We start from the raw sequence: 12,707 nt of genomic DNA, 5'->3' as shown, positions 1-12,707 counted from the left end.
CAACCTGAGATCATTCCTTTTTTTCATGTACTTTTCTCTCTACTCGTATTCTGACTCGGCAGGGAACATTACCCATAACTAACGGCTCTCTATAATAGGGTATGCTACACGTGGTCTGTTACTAACTCTCTCTCTTTCTCAGGGTCTGCTGCGACAGCTGGTTCTGTTGCCTGGGTCAGATGCTACCTCCCGAGTTTGTCCCTCTTCAAACCCCAGACTGGCAGTCCTCTCTGTCCCTCAGGCCCTGCTCACCATGCCCATCACACCCACTGGGAACGACATAGTCCCCCTGTATCCTTACGGTGAGTAGAGATGATACACTACCCTCTATCCTCTGTCTCCTTATGGTGAGTAGAGATGATATACTACCCTCTATCCTCTGTCTCCTTATGGTGAGTAGAGATGATATACTACCCTCTATCCTCTGTATCATTGCAGTGAGTAGAGATGATACACTACCCTCTATCCTCTGTATCATTGCAGTGAGTAGAGATGATATACTACCCTCTATCCTCTGTATCATTGCAGTGAGTAGAGATGATATACTACCCTCTATCCTCTGTATCATTGCAGTGAGTAGAGATGATATACTACCCTCTATCCTCTGTATCATTGCAGTGAGTAGAGATGATATACTACCCTCTATCCTCTGTATCATTGCAGTGAGTAGAGATGATATACTACCCTCTATCCTCTGTATCATTGCAGTGAGTAGAGATGATATACTACCCTCTATCCTCTGTATCATTGCAGTGAGTAGAGATGATATACTACCCTCTATCCTCTGTATCATTGCAGTGAGTAGAGATGATATACTACCCTCTATCCTCTGTATCATTGCAGTGAGTAGAGATGATATACTACCCTCTATCCTCTGTATCATTGCAGTGAGTAGAGATTATACACTACCCTCTATCCTCTGTATCATTGCAGTGAGTAGAGATGATATACTACCCTCTATCCTCTGTATCATTATGGTGAGTAGAGATGATATACTACCCTCTATCCTCTGTATCATTATGGTGAGTAGAGATGATATACTACCCTCTATCCTCTGTATCATTGCAGTGAGTAGAGATGATATACTACCCTCTATCCTCTGTATCATTGCAGTGAGTAGAGATGATATACTACAGTGAAGGGACCGGCTTGTTGTGTATACTGCCGTTCTCCTGATAGACATGGGGACATGGACATCAAATGACCCATTCCATAGATACAGGGCATTCGGAAAGTATTCAGACCCCTTGACTTTTTCCACATTCTGTTACGTTACAGCCTTATTCTAAAATGCATTAAATGCCCCCCCCCCTCATCAATCTACACACAATACCCCATAATGACATCACAATACCCCATAATGACATCACAATACCCCATAATGACATCACAATACCCCACAATGACATCACAATACCCCATAATGACATCACAATACTTCATCATGACATCACAATACTTCATCATGACATCACAATACCCCATAATGACATCACAATACCCCATAATGACATCACAATACTTCATCATGACATCACAATACCCCATAATGACATCACAATACCCCATAATGACATCACAATACTTCATCATGACATAGCAACATTTTTAAAAAAGCATTTTAGCAAAATTATTCAAAATAAAAACTGAAATATGACATTTACATAAGTATTCAGACCCTTTACTCAGTACTTTTGTTGAAGCACCTTTGGCAGAGATTACAGCCTCGAGTCTTCTTGGGTATGACGCTACAAGCTTGGCACACCTGTATTTGGGGAGTTTCTCCCATTCTTCTCTGCAGATCCTCTCAAGCTCTGTCAGGTTGGATGAGGAGCGTCGCTGCACAGCTATTTTCAGGTCTCTCCAGAGATGTTCAATCGGGTTCAAGTCCAGGCTCTGGCTGAGCCACTCAAGGACATTCAGAGACTTGTCCCGATTCCACTTGTCTTGGCTGTGTGCTTAAGGTCGTTGTCCTGTTAGATTGGGGAGAAGGTTCACCGTCCGAGGTCCTGAGCGCTCTGTTTCCATCAAGGATCTCTCTGTACTCTGCTCCGTTTATCTTTCCCTCGATCCTGACTAGTCTCCCAGTCTATGCCACTGAGGTCGCTGTGACCTTCAATGCTGCAGAAATGTCGACACAATCCTGTCTCAGAGCTCTACGAACAATTCCTTCGACCTCATGGCTTGGTTTTTGGTCTGACATGCATTGTCAACTGTGGGACCTTATATAAACAGGTGTGTGCCTTTCCAAATCATGTCCAATCAATTGAATGTACCACAGGTGGACTCCAATCAAGATGTAGAAACATCTCAAGGATGATCAATGGAAACAGGATGCACCTGAGCTCAATTTCAAGTCTCATAGCAAAGGGTCTGAATACCTATGTAAATAAGTTATTTCTGTTTTTCATTTTATACATTTCCAAACATTTCTAAAAATCTGTTTTCACTTTGTCATTGTGGGGTTTTGTGTGTAGGAAATAAGGCTGTAACGTAATTTTCTTTGGGGGGGGGGGGGTGTCAAAGGGTCTGAATACTTTAGGAATGCACTGTGGGCTTTGGTAAAAAAAAAAAGTAGGTCACTATTTATTGAATATTGTGTCGTTTGGGACCAGGCATTGTGCAGGCTTAACAGAATGAAGACTATCAGAACGTTACTCTACAGGTATAGTCAGGTATAGTAAGGTATAGTCAGGTATAGTCAGGTATAGTCAGGTATAGTCAGGTATAGTCAGGTATAGTCAGGTATAGACAGGTATAGTCAGGTATAGTCAGGTATAGCTATCAGAACGTTACTCTACAGGTATAGTCAGGTATAGTCAGGTATAGTCAGGTATAGTCAGGTATAGTCAGGTATAGCTATCAGAATGTTACTCTACAGGTATAGTCAGGTATAGTCAGGTATAGTCAGGTATAGTCAGGTATAACTATCAGAACGTTACTCTACAGGTATAGTCAGGTATAGTCAGGTATAGTCAGGTATAGTCAGGTATAGTCAGGTATAGCTATCAGAATGTTACTCTACAGGTATAGTCAGGTATAGTCAGGTATAGTCAGGTATAGTCAGGTATAGTCAGGTATAGTCAGGTATAGTCAGGTATAGACAGGTATAGTCAGGTATAGTCAGGTATAGCTATCAGAATGTTACTCTACAGGTATAGTCAGGTATAGTCAGGTATAGTCAGGTATAGTCAGGTATAGTCAGGTATAGTCAGGTATAGTCAGGTATAGACAGGTATAGTCAGGTATAGTCAGGTATAGCTATCAGAACGTTACTCTACAGGTATAGTCAGGTATAGTCAGGTATAGTCAGGTATAGTCAGGTATAGTCAGGTATAGTCAGGTATAGCTATCAGAACGTTACTCTACAGGTGTAGTCAGGTATAGTCAGGTATAGTCAGGTATAGTCAGGTATAGTCAGGTATAGTCAGGTATAGTCAGGTATAACTATCAGAACGTTACTCTACAGGTATAGTCAGGTATAGTCAGGTATAGACAGGTATAGTCAGGTATAGTCAGGTATAGTCAGATATAACTATCAGAACGTTACTCTACAGGTATAGTCAGGTATAGTCAGGTATAGTCAGGTATAGTCAGGTATATTCAGGTATAGCTATCAGAACGTTACTCTACAGGTATAGACAGGTATAGTCAGGTATAGTCAGGTATAGTCAGGTATAGTCAGGTATAACTATCAGAACGTTACTCTACAGGTATAGACAGGTATAGTCAGGTATAGTCAGGTATAGTCAGGTATAGTCAGGTATAGTCAGGTATAGTCAGGTATAGTCAGGTATAGTCAGGTATAGTCAGGTATAGTCAGGTATAGTCAGATATAACTATCAGAACGTTACTCTACAGGTATAGTCAGGTATAGTCAGGTATAGTCAGGTATAGTCAGGTATAACTATCAGAACGTTACTCTACAGGTATAGACAGGTATAGTCAGGTATAGTCAGGTATAGTCAGGTATAGTCAGGTATAGTCAGGTATAGTCAGGTATAGTCAGGTATAGTCAGGTATAGTCAGATATAACTATCAGAACGTTACTCTACAGGTATAGTCAGGTATAGTCAGGTATAGTCAGGTATAGTCAGGTATAGCTATCAGAACGTTACTCTACAGGTATAGTCAGGTATAGTCAGGTATAGTCAGGTATAGTCAGGTATAGTCAGGTATAGTCAGGTATAACTATCAGAACGTTACTCTACAGGTATAGTCAGGTATAGACAGGTATAGTCAGGTATATTCAGGTATAGTCAGGTATAGACATGTATAGTCAGGTATAGTCAGTTATAGTCAGGTATAGTCAGGTATAGTCAGGTATAGTCAGATATAACTATCAGAACGTTACTCTACAGGTATAGTCAGGTATAGTCAGGTATAGTCAGGTATAGTCAGGTATAGCTATCAGAACGTTACTCTACAGGTATAGTCAGGTATAGTCAGGTATAGTCAGGTATAGTCAGGTATAGTCAGGTATAACTATCAGAACGTTACTCTACAGGTATAGTCAGGTATAGACAGGTATAGTCAGGTATAGTCAGGTATAGTCAGGTATAGCTATCAGAACGTTACTCTACAGGTATAGTCAGGTATAGTCAGGTATAATCAGGTATAGTCAGGTATAGTCAGGTATAGTCAGGTATAGTCAGGTATAGTCAGGTATAGTCAGGTATAGTCAGGTATAACTATCAGAACGTTACTCTACAGGTATAGTCAGGTATAGACAGGTATAGTCAGGTATATTCAGGTATAGTCAGGTATAGACATGTATAGTCAGGTATAGTCAGTTATAGTCAGGTATAGTCAGGTATAGTCAGGTATAGTCAGTTATAGACAGGTATAGTCAGGTATAGTCAGTTATAGTCAGGTATAGTCAGTTATAGACAGGTATAGTCAGGTATAGTCAGGTATAGACAGGTCTTCTTGGGTATGACGCTACAAGCTTGGCACACCTGTATTTGGTGAGTTTCTCCCATTCTTCTCTGCAGATCCTCTCAAGCTCTGTCAGGTTGGATGAGGAGCGTCGCTGCACAGCTATTTTCAGGTCTCTCCAGAGATGTTCAATCGGGTTCAAGTCCAGGCTCTGGCTGAGCCACTCAAGGACATTCAGAGACTTGTCCCGATTCCACTTGTCTTGGCTGTGTGCTTAAGGTCGTTGTCCTGTTAGATTGGGGAGAAGGTTCACCGTCCGAGGTCCTGAGCGCTCTGTTTCCATCAAGGATCTCTCTGTACTCTGCTCCGTTTATCTTTCCCTCGATCCTGACTAGTCTCCCAGTCTATGCCACTGAGGTCGCTGTGACCTTCAATGCTGCAGAAATGTCGACACAATCCTGTCTCAGAGCTCTACGAACAATTCCTTCGACCTCATGGCTTGGTTTTTGGTCTGACATGCATTGTCAACTGTGGGACCTTATATAAACAGGTGTGTGCCTTTCCAAATCATGTTCAATCAATTGAATGTACCACAGGTGGACTCCAATCAAGATGTAGAAACATCTCAAGGATGATCAATGGAAACAGGATGCACCTGAGCTCAATTTCAAGTCTCATAGCAAAGGGTCTGAATACCTATGTAAATAAGTTATTTCTGTTTTTCATTTTATACATTTTCAAACATTTCTAAAAATCTGTTTTCACTTTGTCATTGTGGGGTGTTGTGTGTAGGAAATAAGGCTGTAACGTAATTTTCTTTGGGGGGGGGGGGTGTCAAAGGGTCTGAATACTTTAGGAATGCACTGTGGGCTTTGGTAAAAAAAAAAAAAGTAGGTCACTATTTATTGAATATTGTGTCGTTTGGGACCAGGCATTGTGCAGGCTTAACAGAATGAAGACTATCAGAACGTTACTCTACAGGTATAGTCAGGTATAGTAAGGTATAGTCAGGTATAGTCAGGTATAGTCAGGTATAGTCAGGTATAGTCAGGTATAGTCAGGTATAGCTATCAGAACGTTACTCTACAGGTATAGTCAGGTATAGTAAGGTATAGTCAGGTATAGTCAGGTATAGTCAGGTATAGTCAGGTATAGTCAGGTATAGTCAGGTATAGCTATCAGAACGTTACTCTACAGGTATAGTCAGGTATAGTCAGGTATAGTCAGGTATAGTCAGGTATAACTATCAGAACGTTACTCTACAGGTATAGTCAGGTATAGTCAGGTATAGTCAGGTATAGTCAGGTATAGTCAGGTATAGTCAGGTATAGCTATCAGAACGTTACTCTACAGGTATAGTCAGGTATAATTATCAGAACGTTACTCTACAGGTATAGTCAGGTATAGTCAGGTATAGTCAGGTATAGTCAGGTATAACTATCAGAACGTTACTCTACAGGTATAGTCAGGTATAGTCAGGTATAGTCAGGTATAGCTATCAGAACGTTACTCTACAGGTATAGTCAGGTATAGTCAGGTATAACTATCAGAACGTTACTCTACAGGTATAGTCAGGTATAGTCAGGTATAGTCAGGTATAGTCAGGTATAGTCAGGTATAGTCAGGTATAGTCAGGTATAGTCAGGTATAGCTATCAGAACGTTACTCTACAGGTATAGTCAGGTATAGTCAGGTATAGCTATCAGAACGTTACTCTACAGGTATAGTCAGGTATAGTCAGGTATAGTCAGGTATAGTCAGGTATAGTCAGGTATAGTCAGGTATAGTCAGGTATAGTCAGGTATAGTCAGGTATAGTCAGGTATAGCTATCAGAACGTTACTCTACAGGTATAGTCAGGTATAGTCAGGTATAGCTATCAGAACGTTACTCTACAGGTATAGTCAGGTATAACTATCAGAACGTTACTCTACAGGTATAGTCAGGTATAGTCAGGTATAGTCAGGTATAACTATCAGAACGTTACTCTACAGGTATAGTCAGGTATAACTATCAGAACGTTACTCTACAGGTATAGTCAGGTATAGTCAGGTATAGTCAGGTATAGTCAGGTATAGACAGGTATAGTCAGGTATAGTCAGGTATAGTCAGGTATAGTCAGGTATAGCTATCAGAACGTTACTCTACAGGTATAGTCAGGTATAGTCAGGTATAGTCAGGTATAGTCAGGTATAGCTATCAGAACGTTACTCTACAGGTATAGTCAGGTATAGTCAGGTATAGCTATCAGAACGTTACTCTACAGGTATAGTCAGGTATAGTCAGGTATAGTCAGGTATAGTCAGGTATAGTCAGGTATAGTCAGGTATAGCTATCAGAACGTTACTCTACAGGTATAGTCAGGTATAGTCAGGTATAACTATCAGAACGTTACTCTACAGGTATAGTCAGGTATAGTCAGGTATAGTCAGGTATAGTCAGGTATAGTCAGGTATAGCTATCAGAACGTTACTCTACAGGTATAGTCAGGTATAGTCAGGTATAGTCAGGTATAGTCAGGTATAGTCAGGTATAGTCAGGTATAGCTATCAGAACGTTACTCTACAGGTATAGTCAGGTATAGTCAGGTATAACTATCAGAACGTTACTCTACAGGTATAGTCAGGTATAGTCAGGTATAGTCAGGTATAGTCAGGTATAGTCAGGTATAGTCAGGTATAGTCAGGTATAGCTATCAGAACGTTACTCTACAGGTATAGTCAGGTATAGTCAGGTATAACTATCAGAACGTTACTCTACAGGTATAGTCAGGTATAGTCAGGTATAGTCAGGTATAGTCAGGTATAGTCAGGTATAGACAGGTATAGTCAGGTATAACTATCAGAACGTTACTCTACAGGTATAGTCAGGTATAGTCAGGTATAGTCAGGTATAGACAGGTATAGTCAGGTATAACTATCAGAACGTTACTCTACAGGTATAGTCAGGTATAGTCAGGTATAGTCAGGTATAGTCAGGTATAGTCAGGTATAGACATGTATAGTCAGGTATAGTCAGGTATAGTCAGGTATAGTCAGGTATAGTCAGGTATAGTCAGTTATAGACAGGTATAGACAGGTATAGTCAGTTATAGACAGGTATAGACAGGTATAGTCAGTTATAGACAGGTATAGTCAGTTATAGACAGGTATAGACAGGTATAGTCAGTTATAGACAGGTATAGACAGGTATAGTCAGTTATAGACAGGTATAGACAGGTATAGTCAGTTATAGACAGGTATAGACAGGTATAGACAGTTATAGACAGGTATAGTCAGGTATAGTCAGGTATAGACATGTATAGTCAGGTATAGTCAGGTATAGTCAGTTATAGACAGGTATAGTCAGGTATAGTCAGTTATAGTCAGGTATAGACAGGTATAGTCAGTTATAGACAGGTATAGTCAGGTATAGTCAGTTATAGACAGGTATAGACAGGTATAGTCAGGTATAGTCAGGTATAGTCAGGTATAGACAGGTATAGTCAGTTATAGTCAGGTATAGTCAGTTATAGACAGGTATAGTCAGGTATAGACAGGTATAGACAGGTATAGTCTGGTATAGTCAGGTATAGTCAGGTATAGTCAGGTATAGTCAGGTATAACTATCAGAACGTTACTCTACAGGTATAGTCAGGTATAGTCAGGTATAGTCAGGTATAGTCAGGTATAGACAGGTATAGTCAGGTATAACTATCAGAACGTTACTCTACAGGTATAGTCAGGTATAGTCAGGTATAGTCAGGTATAGTCAGGTATAGACAGGTATAGTCAGGTATAGACAGTTATAGTCAGGTATAGTCAGGTATAGTCAGGTATAGTCAGGTATAGTCAGGTATAGTCAGGTATAGACAGGTATAGTCAGTTATAGTCAGGTATAGTCAGTTATAGACAGGTATAGTCAGGTATAGTCAGGTATAGTCAGGTATAGTTGGGTATAGTCAGGTATAGTCAGGTATAGTCAGGTATAGTCAGGTATAGTCAGGTATAGACAGGTATAGTCAGGTATAACTATCAGAACGTTACTCTACAGGTATAGTCAGGTATAGTCAGGTATAGTCAGGTATAGTCAGGTATAGACAGGTATAGTCAGGTATAGTCAGGTATAGTCAGGTATAGTCAGGTATAGTCAGGTATAACTATCAGAACGTTACTCTACAGGTATAGTCAGGTATAGTCAGGTATAGTCAGGTATAGTCAGGTATAACTATCTGAACGTTACTCTACAGGTATAGTCAGGTATAGTCAGGTATAGTCAGGTATAGTCTGGTATAGTCTGGTATAGACAGGTATAGTCAGGTATAGTCAGGTATAGTCAGGTATAGACAGGTATAGTCAGGTATAGTCAGGTATAGTCAGGTATAGACAGGTATAGTCAGGTATAACTATCAGAACGTTACTCTACAGGTATAGTCAGGTATAGTCAGGTATAGTCAGGTATAGTCAGGTATAGTCAGGTATAACTATCAGAACGTTACTCTACAGGTATAGTCAGGTATAGACAGGTATAGTCAGGTATAGCTATCAGAACGTTACTCTACAGGTATAGTCAGGTATAGTCAGGTATAGCTATCAGAACGTTACTCTACAGGTATAGTCAGGTATAGTCAGGTATAGCTATCAGAACGTTACTCTACAGGTATAGTCAGGTATAGTCAGGTATAGTCAGGTATAGTCAGGTATAGTCAGGTATAGCTATCAGAACGTTACTCTACAGGTATAGTCAGGTATAGACAGGTATAGTCAGGTATAGTCAGGTATAGTCAGGTATAGCTATCAGAACGTTACTCTACAGGTATAGTCAGGTATAGTCAGGTATAGTCAGGTATAGCTATCAGAACGTTACTCTACAGGTATAGTCAGGTATAGTCAGGTATAGCTATCAGAACGTTACTCTACAGGTATAGTCAGGTATAGTCAGGTATAGTCAGGTATAGTCAGGTATAGTCAGGTATAGCTATCAGAACGTTACTCTACAGGTATAGTCAGGTATAGTCAGGTATAGTCAGGTATAGTCAGGTATAGTCAGGTATAGCTATCAGAACGTTACTCTACAGGTATAGTCAGGTATAGACAGGTATAGCTATCAGAACGTTACTCTACAGGTATAGTCAGGTATAGTCAGGTATAGTCAGGTATAGTCAGGTATAGTCAGGTATAGTCAGGTATAGTCAGGTATAGTCAGGTATAGTCAGGTATAGCTATCAGAACGTTACTCTACAGGTATAGTCAGGTATAGTCAGGTATAGCTATCAGAACGTTACTCTACAGGTATAGTCAGGTATAGTCAGGTATAGCTATCAGAACGTTACTCTACAGGTATAGTCAGGTATAGTCAGGTATAGTCAGGTATAGTCAGGTATAGTCAGGTATAGTCAGGTATAGTCAGGTATAGCTATCAGAACGTTACTCTACAGGTATAGTCAGGTATAGTCAGGTATAGTCAGGTATAGCTATCAGAACGTTACTCTACAGGTATAGTCAGGTATAGTCTGGTATAGTCAGGTATAGACAGGTATAGTCAGGTATAGTCAGGTATAGTCAGGTATAGTCAGGTATAGTCAGGTATAGTCAGGTATAGTCAGGTATAGTCAGGTATAGACAGGTATAGTCAGGTATAACTATCAGAACGTTACTCTACAGGTATAGTCAGGTATAGTCAGGTATAGTCAGGTATAGTCAGGTATAGTCAGGTATAGACAGGTATAGTCAGGTATAGACAGGTATAGACAGGTATAGTCAGGTATAGTCAGGTATAGACAGGTATAGTCAGGTATAGACAGGTATAGACAGGTATAGTCAGGTATAGACAGGTATAGTCAGGTATAGACAGGTATAGTCAGGTATAGTCAGGTATAGTCAGGTATAGACAGGTATAGTCAGGTATAGACAGGTATAGACAGGTATAGTCAGGTATAGTCAGGTATAGACAGGTATAGTCAGGTAGAAGCTATCAGATCCAAAACTAAACGATACATGGATCCATCACTAATTGTGCATTGAAGATCTCATTGGTTTGCTTCACACTATTTGATACTGAGATCCAAGTTAAACACTGCATTCAGACAGCTTGTCAGGTCGTCCTCTGAGTGTGACATCTGTCATTGAATACGTACTTATCGTTTTACTGCTGACAAACATTCATCATTAGTGATTCAGTGTGGGTTTTGGCACCTCTCACTGCCTTGGCAGAACAATGAATCGTCTTTGAGAAAGGGCGTAGATTTTGATTTTGGAAGCTCCTCGGCTCAACTGTTGCTAGCAAATCAAGACGTCAACGTAAAACAGTCAGCAGCAAGGTTTTAGTCGTGGCAGGACCACTGTGGAAATGAGACTCCAGGCTTGATGGTGTTTTTATAGTCAAATCAAATCAAATCAAATTTATTTATATAGCCCTTCGTACATCAGCTGATATCTCAAAGTGCTGTACAGAAACCCAGCCTAAAACCCCAAACAGCAAACAATGCAGGTGTAAAAGCACGGTGGCTAGGAAAAACTCCCTAGAAAGGCCAAAACCTAGGAAGAAACCTAGAGAGGAACCGGGTTATGTGGGGTGGCCAGTCCTCTTCTGGCTGTGCCGGGTAGAGATTATAACAGAACATGACCAAGATGTTCAAATGTTCATAAATGACCAGCATGGTCAAATAATAATAAGGCAGAACAGTTGAAACTGGAGCAGCAGCACAGTCAGGTGGACTGGGGACAGCAAGGAGCCATCATGTCAGGTAGTCCTGGGGCACGGTCCTAGGGCTCAGGTCAGTTGAAACTGGAGCAGGAGCATGGCCAGGTGGACTGGGGACAGCAAGGAGTCCTCATGTCAGGTAGTCCTGGGACATGGTCCTAGGGCCCAGGCCAGTTGAAACTGGAGCAGCAGCATGGCCAGGTGGACTGGGGACAGCAAGGAGTCATCATGTCAGGTAGTCCTGGGGCATGGTCCTAGGGCTCAGGTCCTCCGAGAGAGAGAAAGAAAGAGAGAAGGAGAGAATTAGAGAACGCACACTTAGATTCACACAGGACACCTGAATAGGACAGGAGAAGTACTCCAGATAAACAAACTGACCCTAGCCCCCGACACATAATATAATAATAATAAATAATAATAATATATGCCATTTAGCAGACGCTTTTATCCAAAGCGACTTACAGTCATGTGTGCATACATTCTACGTATGGGTGGTCCCGGGGATCGAACCCACTACCCTGGCGTTGCAAGCGCCATGCTCTACCAACTGAGCTACAGAAGGACCACATAAACTACTGCAGCATAAATACTGGAGGCTGAGACAGGAGGGGTCAGGAGACACTGTGGCCCCATCCGAGGACACCCCCGGGAGGACACCCCCGGACAGGGCCAAACAGGAAGGATATAACCCCACCCACATAGTCCATCATTGTTTATGTATGTAATGTCTCCGTGTGGAGCAGTCTACCACTGTTACTTAGTCAATTAAATCAATGTTTTTACACCTCTCAGGTTGGATAAACTTGAATTAATAGATATATAACCTCATTGGTTAGGAGCTGTCTATACATCTCACTGGCTAGGAGCTGTCTATACATCTCATTGGCTAGGAGCTGTCTATACATCTCATTGGCTAGGAGCTGTCTATACATCTCATTGGCTAGGAGCTGTCTATACATCTCACTGGCTAGGAGCTGTCTATACATCTCATTGGCTAGGAGCTGTCTATACATCTCATTGGTTAGGAGCTGTCTATACATCTCATTGGTTAGGAGCTGTCTATACATCTCATTGGCTAGGAGCTGTCTATACATCTCATTGGCTAGGAGCTGTCTATACATCTCATTGGTTAGGAGCTGTCTATATTGG

The 12,707-nt window shown here is 41.0% G+C and overlaps 1 protein-coding gene across 1 annotated transcript in view; it reads left to right on the top strand.

Moving 5' to 3' along the window:
• Nucleotides 1–12,707, top strand: part of LOC123993091 (thrombospondin-type laminin G domain and EAR repeat-containing protein-like) — a 36,738-nt gene that overhangs the window by 207 nt on the left and 23,824 nt on the right. The window contains exon 2 of the mRNA XM_046294912.1: nt 143–302. Within this exon, the coding sequence (XP_046150868.1) occupies nt 143–302 (160 nt within the window). The remainder of the gene's footprint in view (nt 1–142; nt 303–12,707) is intronic.

This window comes from Oncorhynchus gorbuscha, linkage group LG01 (assembly GCF_021184085.1).
Source record: "Oncorhynchus gorbuscha isolate QuinsamMale2020 ecotype Even-year linkage group LG01, OgorEven_v1.0, whole genome shotgun sequence".
Taxonomy (NCBI): domain Eukaryota; kingdom Metazoa; phylum Chordata; class Actinopteri; order Salmoniformes; family Salmonidae; genus Oncorhynchus; species Oncorhynchus gorbuscha.
The sequence above is the reverse complement of the archived record's forward strand: the minus strand, read 5'-3'. Positions and strand labels throughout refer to the sequence as shown.